The 21,505-nt window shown below is 51.6% G+C and overlaps 1 protein-coding gene across 1 annotated transcript; it reads right to left on the bottom strand.

Annotated features, from left to right (window-relative positions):
- Nucleotides 1-11,903: 11,903 nt before the first annotated feature.
- Nucleotides 11,904-21,257, bottom strand: LOC126989705 (uncharacterized). The gene is made up of 6 exons (XM_050848324.1): nucleotides 21,239-21,257; nucleotides 17,528-17,831; nucleotides 16,698-17,033; nucleotides 14,912-15,131; nucleotides 12,792-13,682; nucleotides 11,904-11,972 (listed from the first exon to the last, which is right to left on the bottom strand). Exons 3-6 carry the CDS (start codon nucleotides 17,012-17,014, stop codon nucleotides 11,904-11,906), a joined length of 1,497 nt encoding a protein of 498 aa, XP_050704281.1. The 5' UTR covers nucleotides 17,015-17,033; nucleotides 17,528-17,831; nucleotides 21,239-21,257.
- Between the last annotated feature and the right edge of the window lie 248 nt (nucleotides 21,258-21,505).

Here is a 21,505-nt window from a genome sequence, read left to right as displayed (position 1 = left end):
CTATCCACCAGTCCCATCACCAACCCTTCCATTATCCACCAGTCCCATCACCAACCCTTCCCCTATCCACCAGTCCCATCACCTACCCTTCCCCTATCCACCAGTCCCATCACCAACCCTTCCCTTATCCACCAGTCCCATCACCAACCCTTCCCCTATCCACCAGTCCCATCACCACCCCTTCCCTTATCCACCAGTCCCATCACCTACCCTTCCCTATCCACCAGTCCCATCACCAACCTTCCCTATCCACTAGTCCCATCACCTACCCTTCCCCTATCCACTAGTCCCATCACCTACCCTTCCCTATCCACCAGTCCCATCACCTACCCTTTCCCTATCCACCAGTCCCATCACCAACCATTCCCCTATCCACCAGTCCTATCACCTACCCTTCCCCTATCCACCAATCCCATCACCTATCTTCCCCCTAGCCACCAGTCCCTTCACCTACCTTTCCCATATCCACACGTCCCATCACCTACCCTTCCCTATCCACCAGTCCATCACCAACCTTCCCTATCCACCAGGTCCCATAACCTACCCTTCCACTATCAACTAGTCCCATCACCACCCCTTCCCCTATCCACCAGTCTCATCACCTACCATTCCCCTATCCACCAGTCCCATCACCACCCCTTCCCTATCCACCAGTCCATCACCAACCCTTCCCTATCCACCAGTCCCATCACCAACCCTTCCCTATCCACCCGTCCCATCACCAACCCCTTCCCCTATCCACCAGTCCCATCACCTACCCTCCCCTATCCACCAGTCCCATCACCAACCCTTTCCCTATCCACCAGTCCCATCACCTACCCTTCCCTATCCACCAGTCCCATCACCAACCCTTCCCTATCCACCAGTCCATCCACCCCTTCCCTATCCACCAGTCCCATCACCAACCCTTCCCTATCCACCAGTCCCATCACCTACCTTCCCTATCCACCAGTCCCATCACCAACCCTTCCCTATCCACCAGTCCCATCACCACCCTTCCCTATCCACCAGTCCCATCACCACCCTTCCCCTATCCACCAGTCCCATCACCAACCCTTCCCTATCCACCAGTCCCATCACCAACCTTCCCTATCCACCAGTCCCATCACCCACCTTCCCCTATCCACCAGTCCCATCACCAACCCCTATCCACCAGTCCCATCACCTACCTTCCCCTATCCACCAGTCCCATTACCAACCTTCCCTATCCACCAGTCCCATCACCAGCCTTCCCTATCCACCAGTCCCATCACCAACCCTTCCCCTTTCCCCCCGTCCCATCACCTTCCCCTATCCACCAGTCCCATCACCTACCCTTCCCTATCCACCAGTCCCATCACCAACCTTCCCCTATCCACCAGTCCATCACCAACCTTCCCCTATCCACCAGTCCCATCACCTACCCTTCCCTATCCACCAGTCCCATCACCTACCTTCCCTATCCACCAGTCCCATCACCAGCCCTTCCCTATCCACCAGTCCCATCACTACCACCCCTTCCCTATCCACCAGTCCCATCACCCCTTCCCCTATCCACCAGTCCCATCACCAACCCTTCCCTATCCACCAGTCCCATCTACTACCCTTCGCCTATCCACCAGTCCCATCACCTACCCTTCCCCTATCCACCAGTCCCATCACCTACCCTTCCCTATCCACCAGTCCCATCTACCCTTCCCTATCCACCAGTCCCATCACCTACCCTTCCCCTATCCACCAGTCCATCACCAACCTTCCCTATCCACCAGTCCCATCACCTACCCTTCCCTATCCACCAGTCCCATCACCTACCCTTCCCTATCCACCAGTCCCATCACCAACCTTCCCTATCCACCAGTCCCATCACCAACCCTTCCCTATCCACCAGTCCCATCACCTACCCTTCCCTATCCACCAGTCCCATCACCTACCTTCCCCTATCCACCAGTCCATCACCAACCTTCCCTATCCACCAGTCCCATCACCTTCCCTATCCACCAGTCCCATCACCTACCCTTCCCCTATCCACCAGTCCCATCACCTGCCCTTCCCCTATCCACCAGTCCATCACCAGCCCTTCCCTATCCACCAGTCCCATCACCAACCTTCCCCTATCCACCAGTCCCATCACCTACCCTTCCCTATCCACCAGTCCCGTACCACCCTTCCCTATCCACCAGTCCCATCACCAACCTTCCCCTATCCACCAGTCCCATCACCAGCCCTTCCCTATCCACCAGTCCATCACCAACCCTTCCCTATCCACCAGTCCCATCACCAACCCTTCCCTATCCACCAGTCCCATCACCAACCTTCCCTATCCACCAGTCCCATCACCAACCCTTCCCCTATCCACCAGTCCCATCACCTACCCTTCCCTATCCACCAGTCCATCACCAACCTTCCCCTATCCACCAGTCCCATCACCAACCCTTCCCTATCCACCAGTCCCATCACCAACCCTTCCCTATCCACCAGTCCCATCACCAACCCTTCCCTATCCACCAGTCCATCACCTACCCTTCCCTATCCACCAGTCCATCACCAACCCTTCCCCTATCCACCAGTCCCATCACCAACCTTCCCCTATCCACCAGTCCCATCACCAACCTTCCTATCCACCAGTCCCATCACCTACCCTTCCCTATCCACCAGTCCCATCACCACCCTTCCCTATCCACCAGTCCATCACCAACCCTTCCCTATCCACCAGTCCATCACCTACCCTTCCCTATCCACCAGTCCCATCACCAACCTTCCCCTATCCACCAGTCCATCACTTACCTTCCCTATCCACCAGTCCCATCACCTACCCTTCCCTATCCACCAGTCCCATCACCTTCCCTATCCACCAGTCCCATCACCAACCTTCCCCTATCCACCAGTCCCATCACCAACCCTTCCCTATCCACCAGTCCCATCACCACCTTCCCTATCAACCAGTCACATCACCTACCCTTCCCCTATCCACCAGTCCCATCACCAACCATTCCCTATCCACCAGTCCCATCACCTACCCTTTCCCTATCCACCAGTCCCATCACCTACCCTTCCTCTATCCACCAGTCCCATCACCTACCTTTCCCCTATCCACCAGTCCCATCACCAACCCTTCCCCATCCACCCGGCCCATCACCACCCTTCCCTATCCACCAGTCCATCACCTACCTTCCCTATCCACCAGTCCCATCACCAACCTTCCCCTATCCACCAGTCCCATCACCAACCTTCCCTATCCACCAGTCCCATCACCTACCCTTCCCCTATCCACCAGTCCCATCACCTACCCTTCCCTATCCACCAGTCCCATCACCAACCTTCCCCTATCCACCAGTCCCATCACCAACCCTTCCCTATCCACCAGTCCCATCACCACCTTCCCTATCCACCAGTCCCATCACCTACCCTTCCCTATCCACCAGTCCCATCACCTACCCTTCCCCTATCCACCAGTCCCATCCACCTTCCCCTATCCACCAGTCCCATCACCACCTTCCCTATCCACCAGTCCCATCACCAGCCTTCCCTATCCACCAGTCCCATCACCCCTTCCCCTATCCACCAGTCCCATCACCTACCTTCCCCTATCCACCAGTCCCATTACCAACCCCTATCCACCAGTCCCATCACCAACCTTCCCCTATCCACCAGTCCCATCACCAGCCTTCCCCTATCCACCAGTCCCATCACCAACCTTCCCTATCCACCAGTCCCATCACCTACCCTTCCCTATCCACCAGTCCCATCACCAACCCTTCCCCTATCCACCAGTCCCATCACCAACCCTTCCCTATCCACCAGTCCCATTACCAGCCTTCCCTATCCACCAGTCCCATCACCAACCCTTCCCTATCCACCAGTCCCATCACCAGCCTTCCCCTATCCACCAGTCCCATCACCTACCCTTCCCTATCCACCAGTCCATCACCTACCTTCCCTATCCACCAGTCCCATCACCAACCCTTCCCTATCCTACAGTCCAATCACCAACCCTTTCCCTATCCACCAGTCCCAACACCAACCATTCCCCAATCCACCATTCCCATCAACAACCCTTCCCCTAAACACCAGTCCCATCAACAACCTTCCCTATCCACCAGTCCCATCACCAGCCTTCCCCTATCCACCAGTCCCATCACCTACCTTCCCTATCCACCAGTCCCATCACCAACCTTCCCCTATCCACCAGTCCCATCACCAACCTTTCCCTATCCACCAGTCCCATCACCTTCCCCTATCCACCAGTCCCATCACCAACCCTTCCCTATCCACCAGTCCATCACCTACCTTCCCTATCCACCAGTCCCATCACCACCCTTCCCCTATCCACCAGTCCCATCACCTACCTTCCCTATCCACCAGTCCATCACCAACCTTCCCTATCCACCAGTCCCATCACCAACCCTTCCCTATCCACCAGTCCCATCACCTACCCTTCCCCTATCCACCAGTCCATCACCAACCCTTCCCTATCCACCAGTCCCATCAACCCTTCCCCTATCCACCAGGTCCATCACCTACCCTTCCCCTATCCACCAGTCCCATCACCTACCCTTCCCCTATCCACCAGTCCCATCACCAACCATTCCCCAATCCACCAGTCCATCACCAACCCTTCCCTATCCACCAGTCCCATCACCAGCCTTCCCTATCCACCAGTCCCATCACCAACCCTTCCCTATCCACCAGTCCCATCAACCCTTCCCTATCCACCAGTCCCATCACCTACCTTCCCTATCCACCAGTCCATCACCTACCCTTCCTCTATCCACCAGTCCCATCACCACCACTTCCACTATCCATCAGTCCATCACCAACCTTCCCCTATCCACCAGTCCCATCACCAGCCTTCCCTATCCACCAGTCCCATCACCAGCCTTCCCCTATCCACCAGTCCCATCACCTACCCTTCCCTATCCACCAGTCCATCACCTACCCTTCCCTATCCACCAGTCCCATCACCAACCTTCCCCTATCCACCAGTCCCATCACCTACCCTTCCCTATCCACCAGTCCCATCACCTACCCTTCCCCTATCCACCAGTCCCATCACCAACCTTCCCTATCCACCAGTCCCATCACCTACCTTCCCCTATCCACCAGTCCCATCACCACCCTTCCCTATCCACCAGTCCCATTACCAGCCTTCCCTATCCACCAGTCCCATCACCTACCCTTCCCTATCCACCAGTCCCATCACCAACCCTTCCCTATCCACCAGTCCCATCACCAACCCTTCCCTATCCACCAGTCCCATCACCACCCTTCCCTATCCACCAGTCCCATCACCAACCCTTCCCTATCCTCCAGTCCTATCACCTACCCTTCCCCTATCCACCAATCCCATCACCTACCTTCCCCTATCCACCAGTCCCATCACCAACCCTTCCCTTATCCACCAGTCCCATTACCCTTCCCTATCCACCAGTCCCATCACCAGCTTCCCCTATCCACCAGTCCCATCACCTACCCTTCCCCTATCCACCAGTCCCATCTTGGCCTTCCCTATCCACCAGTCCCTTTACCACCCCTTCCCCTATCCACCAGTCCCATCACCAACCCTTCCCCTATCCACCAGTCTCATCACCAACCCTTCCCCTATCCACCAGTCCCATCAACACCCCTGCCCCTATCCACCAGTCCCATCACCAACCATTCCCCTATCCACCAGTCCATCACCACCCCTTCCCCTGTCCACCAGTCCCATCACCACCCCTTCCCCTATCCACCAGTCCCATTACCAACCCTTCCCCTATCCACCAGTCCCATCACCTACCCTTCCCTATCCACCAGTCCCATCACCTACCCTTCCCCTATCCACCAGTCCCATCACCTACCCTTCCCCTATCCACCAGTCCCATCACCTACCCTTGCCCTATCCACCAGTCCCATCACCAACCCTTCCCCTATCCACCAGTCCCATCAACCTTCCCTATCCACTAGTCCCATCACCTACCCTTCCCAAAACAACAGTCCCATCACCAACCCTTACCCTATCCACCAGTCCCATCACCAACTCTTCCCCTATCCACCAGTCCCATCACCTACCCTTCCCCTATCCACCAGTCCCATCACCTACCCTTCCCCTATCCACCAGTCCCATCACCAACCCTTCCCCTATCCACCAGTCCCATCACCAACCCTTCCCCTATCCACCAGTCCCATCACCTACCCTTCCCCTATCCACCAGTCCCATCACCTACCCTTCCCTTATCCACCAGTCCCATCACCAACCTTCCCCTATCCACCAGTCCCATTACCTACCCTTCCCTATCCACCAGTCCCATCACCACCCTTCCCTATCCACCAGTCCCATCACCAACCCTTCCCCTATCCACCAGTCCCATAACCAACCCTTCCTATCCACCAGTCCCATCACCAGCCTTCCCTATCCACCAGTCCCATCACCAACCCTTCCCTATCCACCAGTCCCATCACCAACCTTCCCCTATCCACCAGTCCCATTGCAACCTTCCCTATCCACCAGTCCCATTACCAACCCTTCCCTATCCACCAGTCCATCACCACCCTTCCCCTATCAACCAGTCCCATTACCAAACCTTCCACTATCCACCAGTCCCATCACCTACCCTTCCCTATCCACCAGTCCCATCACCCCTTCCCTATCCACCAGTCCCATCACCAACCCTTCCCCTATCCACCAGTCCCATCACCAACCTTCCCTATCCACCAGTCCCATCACCAGCCTTCCCTATCCACCAGTCCCATCACCAACCCTTCCCTATCCACCAGTCCCATCACCAGCCTTCCCCCATCCACCAGTCCCATCACCAACCCTTCCCCTATCCACCAGTCCCATTACCCCTTCCCTATCCACCAGTCCCATCACCAACCCTTCCCTATCCACCAGTCCCATCACCTACCCTTCCCTATCCACCAGTCCCATCACCAACCTTCCCCTATCCACCAGTCCCATCACCAACCTTCCCTATCCACCAGTCCCATCACCTACCCTTCCCCTATCCACCAGTCCCACCAACCCTTCCCTATCCACCAGTCCCATCACCAACCCTTCCCCTATCCACCAGTCCATCACCAACCCTTCCCTATCCACCAGTCCCATCACCTACCCTTCCCCTATCCACCAGTCCCATCACCAACCATTCACCTATCCACCAGTCCCATCACCTACCCTTCCCCTATCCACCAGTCCATCACCTACCCTTCCCCTATCCACCAGTCCCATCACCAACCCTTCCCTATCCACCAGTCCCATCACCAGCCTTCCCTATCCACCAGTCCCATCACCTACCCTTCCCCTATCCACCAGTCCCATCACCAACCTTCCCCTATCCACCAGTCCATCACCAACCCTTCCCTATCCACCAGTCCCATCACCAACCTTCCCCTATCCACCAGGCCCATCACCAGCCATTCCCCTATCCCCCAGTCCCATCACCAACCCGTCCCCTATCCACCAGTCCCATCACCACCCTTCCCCTATCCACCAGTCCCATCACCACCCTTCCCCTATCCACCAGTCCCATCACCAACCCTTCCCCTATCCACCAGTCCCATCACCACCCTTCCCCTATCCACCAGTCCCATCACCTGTCCTTCCCCTATCCACCAGTCCCATCACCAGCCCTTCCCTATCCACCAGTCCCATCACCAACCTTCCCCTATCCACCAGTCCCATCACCAACCCTTCCCTATCCACCAGTCCCATCACCAACCTTCCCTATCCACCAGTCCCATCACCTGCACTTCCCCTATCCACCAGTCCCATCACCTACCCTTCCCCTATCCACCAGTCCCATCACCTACCCTTCCCCTATCCACCAGTCCCATCACCAACCCTTCCACTATCCATCAGTCCCTATCCACCCTTCCCCTATCCACCAGTCCCATCACCTGTCCTTCCCCTATCCACCAGTCCCATCACCTACCCTTCCCCTATCCACCAGTCCCATCACCTGTCCTTCCCCTATCCACCAGTCCCATCACCTACCCTTCCCCTATCCACTAGTCCCATCACCTACCCTTCCCTATCCACCAGTCCCATCACCTACCCTTTCCCTATCCACCAGTCCCATCACCAACCATTCCCCTATCCACCAGTCCCATCACCAACCCTTCCCCTATCCACCAATCCCAGCACCTAACTTCCCCTATCCACCAGTCTCATCACCTACCCTTCCCCTATCCACCAGCTCAATCACCTACCCTTCCATTATCCACCAGTCCCATCACCTACCCTTCCCCTATCCACCAGTCCCATCACCAACCCTTCCCTTATCCACCAGTCCCATCACCTGCCTTCCCTATCCACCAGTCCATCACCAACCCTTCCCTTATCCACCAGTCCCATCACCTACCCTTCCCCTATCCACTAGTCCATCACCTACCCTTCCCTATCCACCAGTCCCATCACCAACCTTCCCTATCCACCAGTCCCATCACCAACCCTTCCCTATCCACCAGTCCCATCACCAGCCTTCCCTATCCACCAGTCCCATCACCAACCCTTCCCTATCCACCAGTCCATCACCAGCCTTCCCCTATCCACCAGTCCCATCACCAACCCTTCCCTATCCACCAGTCCCATCACCAACCTTCCCCTATCCACCAGTCCATCACCAACCCTTCCCTATCCACCAGTCCCATCACCAACCCTTCCCTATCCACCAGTCCATGACCACCCTTCCCTATCCACCAGTCCCATCACCAACCCTTCCCTATCCACCAGTCCATCACCAACCCTTCCCTATCCACCAGTCCCATTACCAGCCTTCCCCTATCCACCAGTCCCATCACCTACCCTTCCCTATCCACCAGTCCCATCACCTACCTTCCCTATCCACCAGTCCCATCACCCTTCCCCTATCCACCAGTCCCATCACCACCCCTTCCCCTATCCACCAGTCCATCACCTACCCTTCCCTATCCACCAGTCCATCACCAGCCTTCCCTATCCAACAGTACAATCACCTACCCTTCCACTATCCACCAGTCCCATCACCTACCCTTCCCCTATCCACCAGTCCATCACCAGCCTTCCCCTATCCACCAGTCCCATCACCAACCCTTCCCTATCCACCAGTCCATCACCAACCCCTTCCCTATCCACCAGTCCCATCACCTACCCTTCCCTATCCACCAGTCCCATCACCAACCTTCCCCTATCCACCAGTCCATCACCTAGCCTTCCCTATCCACCAGTCCCATCACCTACCCTTCCCTATCCACCAGTCCCATCACCTACCCTTCCCTATCCACCAGTCCCATCACCACCCTTCCCCTATCCACCAGTCCCATCACCTACCCTTCCCTATCCACCAGTCCCATCACCACCCTTCCCCTATCCACCAGTCCCATCACCAACCCTTCCCTATCCACCAGTCCCATCACCACCCTTCCCTATCCACCAGTCCCATCACCTACCTTCCCTATCCACCAGTCCATCACCTACCCTTCCCTATCCACCAGTCCCATCACCACCCTTCCCCTATCCACCAGTCCCATCACCTACCTTCCCTATCCACCAGTCCATCACCAGCCTTCCCCTATCCACCAGTCCATCACCTACCCTTCCCTATCCACCAGTCCATCACCTACCTTCCCCTATCCACCAGTCCATCACCAGCCCTTCCCTATCCACCAGTCCATCACCTACCCTTCCCCTATCCACCAGTCCCATCACCTACCTTCCCTATCCACCAGTCCATCACCACCTTCTATCCACCAGTCCCATCACCCTTCCCTATCCACCAGTCCCATCACCTACCTTCCCTATCCACCAGTCCCATCACCAGCCCTTCCCTATCCACCAGTCCCATCACCTACCCTTCCCCTATCCACCAGTCCCATCACCAGCCTTCCCCTATCCACAGTCCCATCACCAACCTTCCCCTATCCACCAGTCCCATTACCAACCTTCCCTATCCACCAGTCCCATCACCAACCTTCCCCTATCCACCAGTCCCATTACCAACCCTTCCCTATCCACCAGTCCCATCACCAACCCTTCCCTATCCACCAGTCCCATCACCAACCCTTCCCTATCCACCAGTCCCATTACCAACCCTTCCCTATCCACCAGTCCCATCACCACCCTTCCCTATCCACCAGTCCCATCACCAACCCTTCCCTATCCACCAGTCCCATCACCAACCTTCCCTATCCACCAGTCCATCACCAACCCTTCCCTATCCACCAGTCCCACCAGCCCTTCCCCTATCCACCAGTCCCATCACACCCTTCCACTATCCACCAGTCCCATCTCTAACCCTTCCCTATCCACCAGTCCATCTCCAACCCTTCCCCTATCCACCAGTCCATCTCCAACCCTTTCCCTATCCACCAGTCCATCTCCTACCCTGCCCCTATCCACCAGTCCCATCACCTACCCTTCCCTATCCACCAGTCCCATCACCAACCTTCCCCTATCCACCAGTCCATCACCTACCCTTCCCTATCCACCAGTCCCATCACCTACCCTTCCCTATCCACCAGTCCCATCACCCCTTCCCTATCCACCAGTCCATCACCTACCTTCCCTATCCACCAGTCCCATCACCTACCTTCCCTATCCACCAGTCCATCACCAACCCTTCCCTATCCACCAGTCCCATCACCTACCCTTCCCCTATCCACCAGTCCATTACCAACCTTCCCCTATCCACCAGTCCCATTACCTACCTTCCCTATCCACCAGTCCCATCACCTACCCTTCCCTATCCACCAGTCCCATCACCAACCCTTCCCTATCCACCAGTCCCATTACCAACCTTCCCCTATCCACCAGTCCCATTACCAACCCTTCCCTATCCACCAGTCCCATTACCTACCCTTCCCTATCCACCAGTCCCATTACCTACCCTTCCCTATCCACCAGTCCATTACCAGCCTTCCCTATCCACCAGTCCCATCACCTACCCTTCCCTATCCACCAGTCCCATTACCAACCCTTCCCTATCCACCAGTCCCATTACCAACCCTTCCCTATCCACCAGTCCCATGACCAACCTTCCCCTATCCACCAGTCCCATTACCAACCTTCCCCTATCCACCAGTCCATTACCAACCCTTCCCCTATCCACCAGTCCCATTACCAACCCTTCCCCTATCCACCAGTCCCATCACCTACCCTTCCCCTATCCACCAGTCCCATTACCAACCCTTCCCCTATCCACCAGTCCCATCACCTACCCTTCCCCTATCCACCAGTCCCATTACCAACCCTTCCCCTATCCACCAGTCCCATGACCAACCCTTCCCCTATACAACAGTCCCAAAAAAAACCCATCCCCTATCCACCATTCCCAACACAAACCCTTCCCTATCCACCTTCCCTATCCACCAGTCCCACCACCCTTCCCCTATCCACCAGTCCCTTACCAGCCTTCTATCAACCAGTCCCATTACCAACCCTTCCCCTATACACCAGTCCCATTACCAACCCTTCCCCTATCCACCAGTCCCATCACCTACCCTTCCCCTATCCACCAGTCCCATGACCAACCCTTCTGATCTCTTTCGCCTCAGACATACAGACAGACAGGGGATAAGTATAGCCATATTAACAGACATATAATTTTAATATTTTTTGGGTAGAACTGATGAGGTTTTGTTTAGTAGATATGTAGAGCTGAGGTTGTAGGCTTAGATGCACGTTGCCTCGGTGCTGATCTCCGTAACCTTAGATTTGTAGACATATACTTTTCTTTCCTCCCTTCCTCCTCTTCCTCCTCCTTCTTTTTCCTCTTCCCTCTCTCTTCCTCCTCCTCCTCCTTCTCTTCCTCCTCCTCCTCCTCCTCCTCCTCTTCCTCTTCTTCCTCCCCTTCTTCCCTTCTCTTCCCTCTTCGTTTCTCCTTTTCCTTCCTCCTCCTCCTCCTCCTCCTCCTCACACATAGATTAGCCTCCTCCTCCTCCTCCTCCTCCTCCTCCTCCTCTTCCTCCTGCTAGTTCAGCCTGCTAATCTCCTCAATATCCTCGTTCAGTAGTTGCAGGCCGTCCAGTAGGTCAGCATCCTTCAGCAGGTTGCCCACTCGAGTCAGCAGGCCACGGAGCTCCCCTGCTGACCGCCCTGTCCCTGCTGCCACCCTGTTTATCACGTTTTCTGCTTCTTCCTTGTTTATTCGGTTTTCTCTTCTTCCTATCTTCGTTTTTTTGGTTTGTGGTTGTTTTTGATCTTCTTCTTCTTCTTCTTCTTCTTCGTTTTGCTTCTGTTTTATCCTCCTCTTCTTCCTTCTTCTTGTCTTCTTTTGATTTGTCTTCTCCTCCTCCTCCTCCTTCTTCTCCATCTCCTCCATCTCCTCCTTTCTTCTGTTCTTCATGTTCTCTCTCTCTCCCTCTTTCTCTTGCTGTTGTTGTTGTTGTTGTTGTTTACGTCTTTTTGTGTCCTCTTCTTCTTCCTCTTCTTCTTCTTCCTCCTCCTCTTCCTCCTCCTCCTCCTCCTCGGTGAAGTATGTAAGAGGAACCTTGATTTTTCCGGTTTCCTGTAAAATTATTATTATTATTATTATTATTATTATTATTATTATTATTATTATTATTATTATTATTATTATTATTATTATTATTATTATTACTACTACTACTACTACTACTACTACTACTACTACTACTACTACTACTACTACTACTACTACTACTACTACTACTACTACTACTACTACTACTACTACTACTACTACTACTAAGTCTCTCTCTCTCTCTCTCTCTCTCTCTCTCTCTCTCTCTCTATCTCTATCTCTCTCTCTCTCTCTCTCCTTTATCTCCTGCTCTTTCCTTCTTCCTCTCTCCCTCCTCCTTCCCCTCCTGCCCCTCTCCTCCCCCTCCCCCCTTACCTGTGTGAAAGGTGCTGCCACCTCCACTTTACCCCACAGGTGAGCCCCCGCCCCCCTCCCCCCCCCCCGCGCTACCAGGCTCTTGAAGGGGTAGGCGAGATTGCGTCTCTCGGCAACCTCGAGGGGGGATAGGAAGGGTTGGCCCACGTAAATGATATTGGTGAGTCTGGTCCAGTGGTGGTGGTGATGGTGGTTGTGGTTGTGGTGGTGGTGGTGGTGGTGATCCTCTTTTCCTTCTTCTTCTTCTTCTTCTTCTTCCTTTTCTTCTTCTTCTTCTTCTTCTTCTTCTTCTTCTTTTTCTTCGTTTTCTTCTTCCTTTTCTTCTTCTTCTTCTTCGTTGTCTTCTCTCCTCTTCTTCTTCTCTCTTCTCTCCACTTTCTTCCTCCTCCTCTTCTCCTCCTCCTCTTCCTCTTTTCTTACGCTCTTCCATTCCACATATTTTTCCTCCACTGTCTTCACTTCTTCCACCTCTTCCACTTTTCCTCCTTCCTCCACTTCTTTCTTCCTTTCCACTTTTTTCCTCCCTTCCTCCACCTCCTTCTCCTCCTTCCCGTCATCCACCTCCTCTTCCACCTCCCCACCTCCTCTCCTCTCCTCCACCTCCCACTCCACAAAAGCCGAGTTCTGAGGCCACGCTCTATACCTATATCTCCGTTCCACTCCACATAGGGCCGTTCCACCTTCCACCATTCCACTCGTCGGCTCCATTCCATCTTCCATCACGGTAACGGGTTCACCCACATGGTAGCCAGGGTCGAGAAGGATCACCCCCGGACGCCCGCACACACACACACGCACACACAGTAACACGTGTTCCATCTCGCATGTGGAAGGTGGAACGGAAGTGGAGCAGTACCAGGGCATGTCTTGTACCTCCTCCTCGCAGCCGACCTGGTGGAAGAGTGTGTGGAGTTAGGTGGAGGAGGAGGAGAGGGAAGATGAGGAGAGAGAGAGGAGTGGAGGAGGAGGAGGAGGAGGAAGAAATGGGGTAGAATGAAGGAGTGGAAGAGGAAGGGGAAGAAAGGGAATGGAATGGAGGAGGAGGAGGAAGATGTGGAGAGAGAGTGGAGTGAGAGTAGATGAGAAGTTTGGAGAAGTGGAGAGAATTGAGGAGGAGGAAGAAGAAGAAGAAGAAGAAAGAGAGGTTCCAGTAGAGGAGGAGAGGAAGAAATGAAATGAAATGGAGGAGGAGGAGGAAGATGTGGAGAAAGTGGAGTGAAAGTGGAAGGAAAGTGTGTGGAGAAGTGGAGAGAATAGAGGAAGAAGAAGAAGAAGAGGTTCCAGTAGAGGAGGAGAGGAAGAAATGAAATGAAATGGAGGAGGAGGAGGAAGATGTGGAGAAAGTGGAGTGAAAGTGGAAGGAAAGTGTGTGAAGTGGAGAGAATAGAGGAGGAGGAAGAAGAAGAAGAAGAAAGAGAGGTTCCAGTAGAGGAGGAGAGGAAGAAATGGAATGAAATGGAGGAGGAGGAGGAAGATGTGGAGAAAGTGGAGTGAAAGTGGAAGGAAAGTGTGTGAAGTGGAGAGAATAGAGGAGGAAGAGGAAGAAGAAGAGAGAGGAAGAAGGAGAGAAAACCTTTTGGTAACATGAAGAAAAATTGTTTTGTTCTTTAAAAAAAAAACTCCAATCGCCTATTTTTTATATATATTTTTTTCTAACACTTTACACTTAACAGACTCACACATGCACTTTATACCAACACACTTTTCACGCTACATACTTATATCGACCCTCTCCTAATGTCCCTTTTATACTTTTACTTAATAATACTTATCCAGGTCATCTTTTACTTAATTATATGTCTATTATTTTTTTTTCATTTAACTTTTCCATTGTTTTCCCTTTACTTAAATTTACCTGTTCCCTTGTTTTCCTGCTTCCTAGTTACTTATATTTAACTTTATGTCTATTCAAATTAACGTGTATCTATTTCCAACACAGTAACAGGCCCCCCCATATGATAGCTTGGGTGGGGAGTGGATTACGCCCGCACGCCCACGCACAGTAACACGTGTTCCATCATCATCTGCCTTTTAATCAACTTCACCTGTCCCTTTTTCTTTTAATTAACATCAACTGTCAATTCTTATTTACTCAAGAAGATCAAGAAAATGTCACCCACCTTATATGTCGCGTCCTTCAGGCCTGGATAGTCCGTCTCCAGCGCCGCCATCCGCGTCTCCAGCAGACAGGTGAGGCCCACGCAGGTGTGTCTCCCAGGTAACAAGGGTGGATCGTACTCGCGGAAGAAGGTAGACAGCTGGTTGCCTCCTCCTCCTCCTCCTCTTCCGTCTCCTCCTTCAGATTGAGTTCCCCGCCAAGCCAGGTAACTCTCGCTGAACCTGTGATTGGGGGTTGTTAGTTGGCTAATTTGTTTGTTACCTGTGTGTGTGTGTGTGTGTGTGTCAACCTGTCTATCTTATCTGTCAATCTGTCTACCAGTCTGCCAAGCTATCTTTTTATCTATCTTTCTATGTCTCTATACGTGGAGAAATGGAGAGAATAGAGGAGGAAGAAGAGAGGTTCCAGTAGAGGAGGAGAGGAGGAAATGGAACGGAGGAGGAGGAGGAGGAAGATGTGGAGAGGGAGAGGAGTGTGACAGTGGAGGAGAAGTATATGGAGGAGTGGAGAGAATTGAGGAGGAAGAGGAGGAAGAAGAAGAGAGGTCCCAGAAGAGGAGGAGAGGAAGAAATGGAATGGAGGAGGAGGAAGATGTGGAGAGAGTGGAGTGATAGTGGATGAGGAATATGTGGAGAAATGGAGAGAATTGAGGAGGAAGTGGAAGAGAGAGAGGAGGAAATTAACAATGAGCAGAGGTGAGCAAGTGCGGTAATTAGCGTGGTAGTGCGGTACTTTGTGTGGTAGCGCGGTACTTAGTGTGGTAGCGCGGTACTTAGCGTGGTAGTGCGGTACTTTGTGTGGTAGCGCGGTACTTAGTGGGTTAGTGCCGGATCACAAAAAAGTACCGCACTACCGCAAACTTTCTGAAAACACCGCACCACCGCCGACCGCACTTAAAAATCCTACGGTACTTTTTTGCGGTACTTTTAAAACTACCGAAGACAACATTTGCAGCGCGGCATGCTCAAATTTTTTTTTTTTTTTTATTTATTTATTTTTTACAGTGAATCGGAGTCAACCAACCAGTCAATCGGTATCAATCATCAGAATCAGTGACTATCATTGTGACTTTTGAGTTGTTCAAAATTAAATACTAAATAAACAGACTAAACTACCAAACTGACAGTCTTCTTTAAACCGCGCGGTGCCGGACGAGTTTTCATTTTTTTATATGTTCTTAAAAACTCCTAAGCAATTGTAAGATAAGTATTTTTTTCTTATTTTGACTACCGCTACCGCAGTACCGCACACCGCGTACCGCATTGGGAAAGACAAAAAATGGGACCGGACTACCGCAACCGCACTACTCCGGGAAAAGTACCGCACTACCGCAACCGCACTACTCCGGAAAAAGTACCGCACTACCGCAACCGCACTACTCCGGGAAAAGTACCGCACTACCGCAACCGCACTACTCCGGAAAAAGTACCGCACTACCGCAACCGCACTACTCCGGGAAAAGTACCGCACTACCCCAACCGCACTACTCCGGAAAAAGTACCGCACTACCCCAACCGCACTACTCCGGGAAAAGTACCGCACTACCGCAACCGCACTACTCCGGAAAAAGTACCGCACTACCGCAACCGCACTACTCCGGAAAAAGTACCGCACTACCGCAACAGCACTACACCGGAAAAAGTACCGCACTACCCCAACCGCACTACCCCGGGAAAAGTACCGCACTACCCCAACCGCACTACCCCGGAAAAAGTACCGCACTACCGCAACCGCACTACCCCGGAAAAAGTACCGCACTACCGCCACCTCTGAGTCAATGGGCTTACCTGACAAAGTTGGACACGGTGTCGTAGGGATGGTCGCATAGGACTTCGCGCAGGAGGGGGGCGAGGCGGGCCGTGAAGGACTCGTAATGGGGGAGGCTGGAGAGGGGCAGGGAGGGGCGCCCACACCCCCACCGAGGGAAGGGGAGCGCGCGGGGGGCCGGCCAGTTGTCTACCCGATCGTCCTCCTCCTCCTCCTCCTCGTCGTCATCAATTCCAGGTGTAGTGTGCTCGGCCCCACCCGGCTCGACCCCCCCGCCCCCCGCCCCCCCTGCCAGGCTGTTGTTGCTCCCCCCCCCGCTCTGGTACCCCGATGACATGTCCCCCCCCGCTGGGCTCCTGGAATGATGACCACGAAGATGATGGAGGCGGTCAGCTGGAGGTGCTTACATATATATAGAATCATCTGTCTTATCTCTCTTTATCTCCCTTATCTCTCCCTTTCTCTCCCTTCTCTTATCTCCCCATTCCTCTACTTTCCTCTCTCCTCCTCCCCTTCCTTCCCTTCCCTTCTTCTCTCCCTCCTTCCTTTTCTGTTTTATCTCTATCCTCCTTATCTCCCCTTTCTCTCCCTTCTCTTATCTCACCCTTTCCTCCCTCCTTCTTCCCTCCCTTCCCTTCTTCCCTCTCCTCTCCCTCCTTCCTCCTACTCTCCCTCACCTCCCCCTTCTCTTCCACCTCTCTCCCTCTTTTCCTCCCTTACCCCTTTCCTTTCTTCTCCCTCCCTCCTTCTCCACCCTCCCCTCTCCCTTTCCTTTCTACCCCCTCACCTTCCTATCTTCTCCCTCCCTCCTTCCCCCCTCCCCTATCCCTTCCCCACCCCCTGTACTTACCCTGGCGGGGGGGAGGCCGGGGTTTGCGGGGGGGCCTCAGGTGTGCTAATCAGGGGCGTCCGTGAGAGTCAACTCGGCCAGGTGTGCCCCAGGCGCGCCCACCTGTCCAGGGGGGGCGACGCCGCCACCTCGGGGCCGGGGGGCGGGGGGCAGAGCAAGGGGCACAGGCAGCCACCCCCCACCCCCCCTAGACAACCGCCCCCCTCTTCCCTTCCTTGGCCTCCTTCACCGTCTCCTCCGCCGCCTCCTCCTCCTCCTCCGCCGCCGCCGCCACCGCCGCCGCCGCTGTCGCTCCCTCTGTCGGCTAGAAAATTATTGTTGTTAGAGAGGAGGAGGAGGAGGAGGAGGAGGAGGAAGAGGAGAAGATATAAGGAGGAACATGAAGGTGAAGACTGGAGGAATTAGACAGTTCAGAAGGAGGAGGAGGAGGAGGAGGAGGAGATGTAAGGAGGAACATGAAGGGGAAGACTGGAGGAATTAGACAGTTCAGAAGGAGGAGGAGGAGGAGGAGGAGGAGGAGATGTAAGGAGGAACATGAAGGGGAAGACTGGAGGAATTAGACAGTTCAGAAGGAGGAGGAGGAGGAGGAGGAGGAGGAGGAGATGTAAGGAGGAACATGAAGGTGAAGACTGGAGGAATTAGACAGTTCAGAAGGAGGAGGAGGAGGAGGAGGAGGAGGAGGAGGAGGAGGAGGAGAAGATATAAGGAGGAACATGAAGGGGAAGACTGGAGGAATTAGACAGTTCAGAAGGAGGAGGAGGAGGAGGAGGAGGAGGAGATGTAAGGAGGAACATGAAGGGGAAGACTGGAGGAATTAGACAGTTCAGAAGGAGAAGGAGGAGGAGGAGGAGGAGGAAGATAGAAAAGAAGAGGAGGAGGAGGAGGAAACAAGATGAGACAAATAGCAGCGTCCCAGTTTTCATATACGTGTGTTTGTATATATTTTTTATACAAATTTACGTTATTTTATGTGTATTTTGCGTATTTATTTTCATACAAATTTACATTATTTTATTGGTATTTTCATTTATTTTATTTATTTGGAAGACGGCCAGTGAATTAGTTAAGCAGGATCGTCTATTTCTGAAACCGTGCTGGGTGTCAGAAATCGTATCATTGCCCTCTAGAAAACTATGGAACTTGTGTCTAATGATCTTTTCAAGGGCTTTGCAGGTTACTGATGTCAAACTAATGGGCTTGTAGTTTAAGGCAGCTTGAATTGGTTAAGCAGGTTCGTTTATTTCTGAAACCGTGCTGTCTTTATAGATGTGCAAATATACGACAACTCTTGGGGTATGGTTGTTCTAGTTTCCATATATATACCATGGAAGACGTCTAGTGAATTAGTTAAGCAGGATCGTCTATTTCTGAAACCGTGCTGGGTGTCAGAAATCGTATCATTGCCCTCTAGAAAACTATGGAACTTGTGTCTAATGATCTTTTCAAGGGCTTTGCAGGTTACTGATGTCAAACTAATGGGCTTGTAGTTTAAGGCAGCGTGAATTGGTTAACTAAACTTTGTGTCTATATCTTTTTTTCAACTTTTGCAGTTACTGATGTTTACTAATGATGGGCTAGTAGTTTGGGCGTGAATTGGTTAAGCAGGTTCGTTTATTTCTGAAACCGTGCTGTCTTTATAGATGTGCAAATATACGACAACTCTTGGGGTATGGTTGTTCTAGTTTCCATATATATACCATGGAAGACGTCTAGTGAATTGGTTAAGCAGGATCGTCTATTTCTGAAACCGTGCTGGGTGTCAGAAATCGTATCATTGCCCTCTAGAAAACTATGGAACTTGTGTCTAATGATCTTTTCAAGGACTTTGCAGGTTACTGATGTCAAACTAATGGGCTTGTAGTTTAAGGCAATGTTCTTATTTCCCTTCTTTTTTAATAGGCAAAGAACGAGGAGGAAAATATCGAAAAAGGAGAACAATTATAGAGATTAGATATAGGATTGGAAGGTAGAGGAATAAGAGGAAGGAGAAGGAAGAATTATATTGAAGTAGATGAAGAAAAACAATTATAGAGATTGAATATAGGATTGGAAGGAAGAGGAATGAGAGAGAGAAGAAGAGAAAGAGGAGGAGGAGGAGGAGGAGGAGCCAAAACAAGAAGGATATGAAAACAAACAAACAAGGAAGGAGTTAGATGATGAAGAAGAGGAGGAAAATGAATTAGAAGGAAAATGAAGAAAAAATATGAAAAAAAGGAAAAAAAGAAGAGAAGAAAAAGAGAGGAGGAGGAGGAGGAGGAGGAGGAGGAAAGGAGGTCAGACATCACCAGTGTTTACCAGTTGTGTGTGGGGGAAGAGGAGGAGGAGGAGGAGGAGGGGAAGAAGAGGAGGAGGAGGAGGAGGGGAAGAAGAGGGGAAGAGGAGGAGGAGGAGGGGAAGAAGAGGAGGTTGGCGCCACACATTCTAGTATTGATTCATCTCCTCCTCCTCCTCCTCCTCCTCCTCTTCCTCCTCCTCCTCTTCTGTGCACTCATTTGCGTTTGCTCTTTTGTCTTCTTCTTCTTCTTCTTCTTCTTCTTTCTTTATTATTATTATTATTATTATTATTATTATTATTATTATTATTATTATTATTATTATTATTTTTTGGGTCATTATTTCTTCCTCTCCTCCTCTTCCTATTCCTTCTCCTCCTCCTCCTCCTCTTCCTCCTCCTCCTCCTTCTTCCCTTCCTCTTCATTTTCTTCTCATTTTTTTTTTTTTTGTATTTCTTCTCTTCCTCTCTTCCTCTTCCTCCTCCTCCTCCTCCTCCTCCTCTTCCTCCTCCTCCTCCTCCCCTTTCTCTTCATTTTCTTTTCATATTCTTCATATTTTTTCACATTTTTTGATATTTCTTCTCTTTGTGTCTTCCTCCTCCTCCTTATTTTCTTTTATCCAATAACAACAACAATAACTACTACTACTACTACTACCACTACTACTACTACCACTACTACTACTACTACTACTACTACTACTACTACTACTACTTCTACTACTGTTGCTATGGTGACAGTACGAGAGAGAGAGAGAGAGAGAGAGAGAGAATACCAACATGTTGACTCACAGCTGTAGGGAATCAATGAATTTCTCTCTCTCTCTCTCTCTCTCTCTCTCTCTCAAAATTCCTGTATTGCATTTTTTACTTCTAACGAACAAACAAACAAACAGATAGATAGAGAGAGAGAGAGAGAGAGAGAGAGAGAGAGAGAGAGAGAGAATTAACTTTAAATATATCGTAATAATAAAAATTGTATATATTCTTCTTCTTCTTCTTCTTCTTCTTCTTCTTCTTCTTCTTCTTCTTTATTTTCTTCTTATTGTTGTTTTTGGTATAGTGTGTGTGTGTGTGTGTGTGTGTGTGTGTGTGTGTGTATATGTATGTATGTATGTATGTATGTATGTGTGTATGTATGTATGTATGTATGTGTGTATGTATGTATGTATGTATGTATGTATGTATTCAATTGGGTATACACAATTTACGTACACACACCTTCACTATATACTTACACATGACTGTTTTCCATGTACACACAAAAACGCACACAAACACACACACACGCACATGCACACACACAAATTATCTTTAACTTTCTTTAATTTTTCTTTCTTTCTCTAAATTTTCTTTCGTTTTCTCACTTTTTTCTTTTTTTTCACAAACTTAATTCGCACTTAGAGAGAGAGAGAGAGAGAGAGAGAGACGTGACTTACCCATACAACGCTCTACCACCACTGAGCTCTCTCTCTCTCTCTCTCTCTCTCTCTCTCTCTCTCTCTCTCTCTCTCTCTCTCTCTCTCTCTCTCTCTCTCTCTCTCTCTCTCTCTCTCTCTCTCTCTCTCTCTCTCTCTCTCTCTCTCTCTCTCTGTTTTTAAAGAGAGAGAGAGAGAGAGAGAGATAGAGAGAATTGCGGTGTGTTCTGCTTGCCAAGTGCATTAAATATACCTCTCTCTCTCTCTCTCTCTCTCTGAAACGCAGTA

Source organism: Eriocheir sinensis, unplaced genomic scaffold, assembly GCF_024679095.1.
Source record: "Eriocheir sinensis breed Jianghai 21 unplaced genomic scaffold, ASM2467909v1 Scaffold127, whole genome shotgun sequence".
NCBI lineage: Eukaryota > Metazoa > Arthropoda > Malacostraca > Decapoda > Varunidae > Eriocheir > Eriocheir sinensis.
The sequence above is the reverse complement of the archived record's forward strand: the minus strand, read 5'-3'. Positions and strand labels throughout refer to the sequence as shown.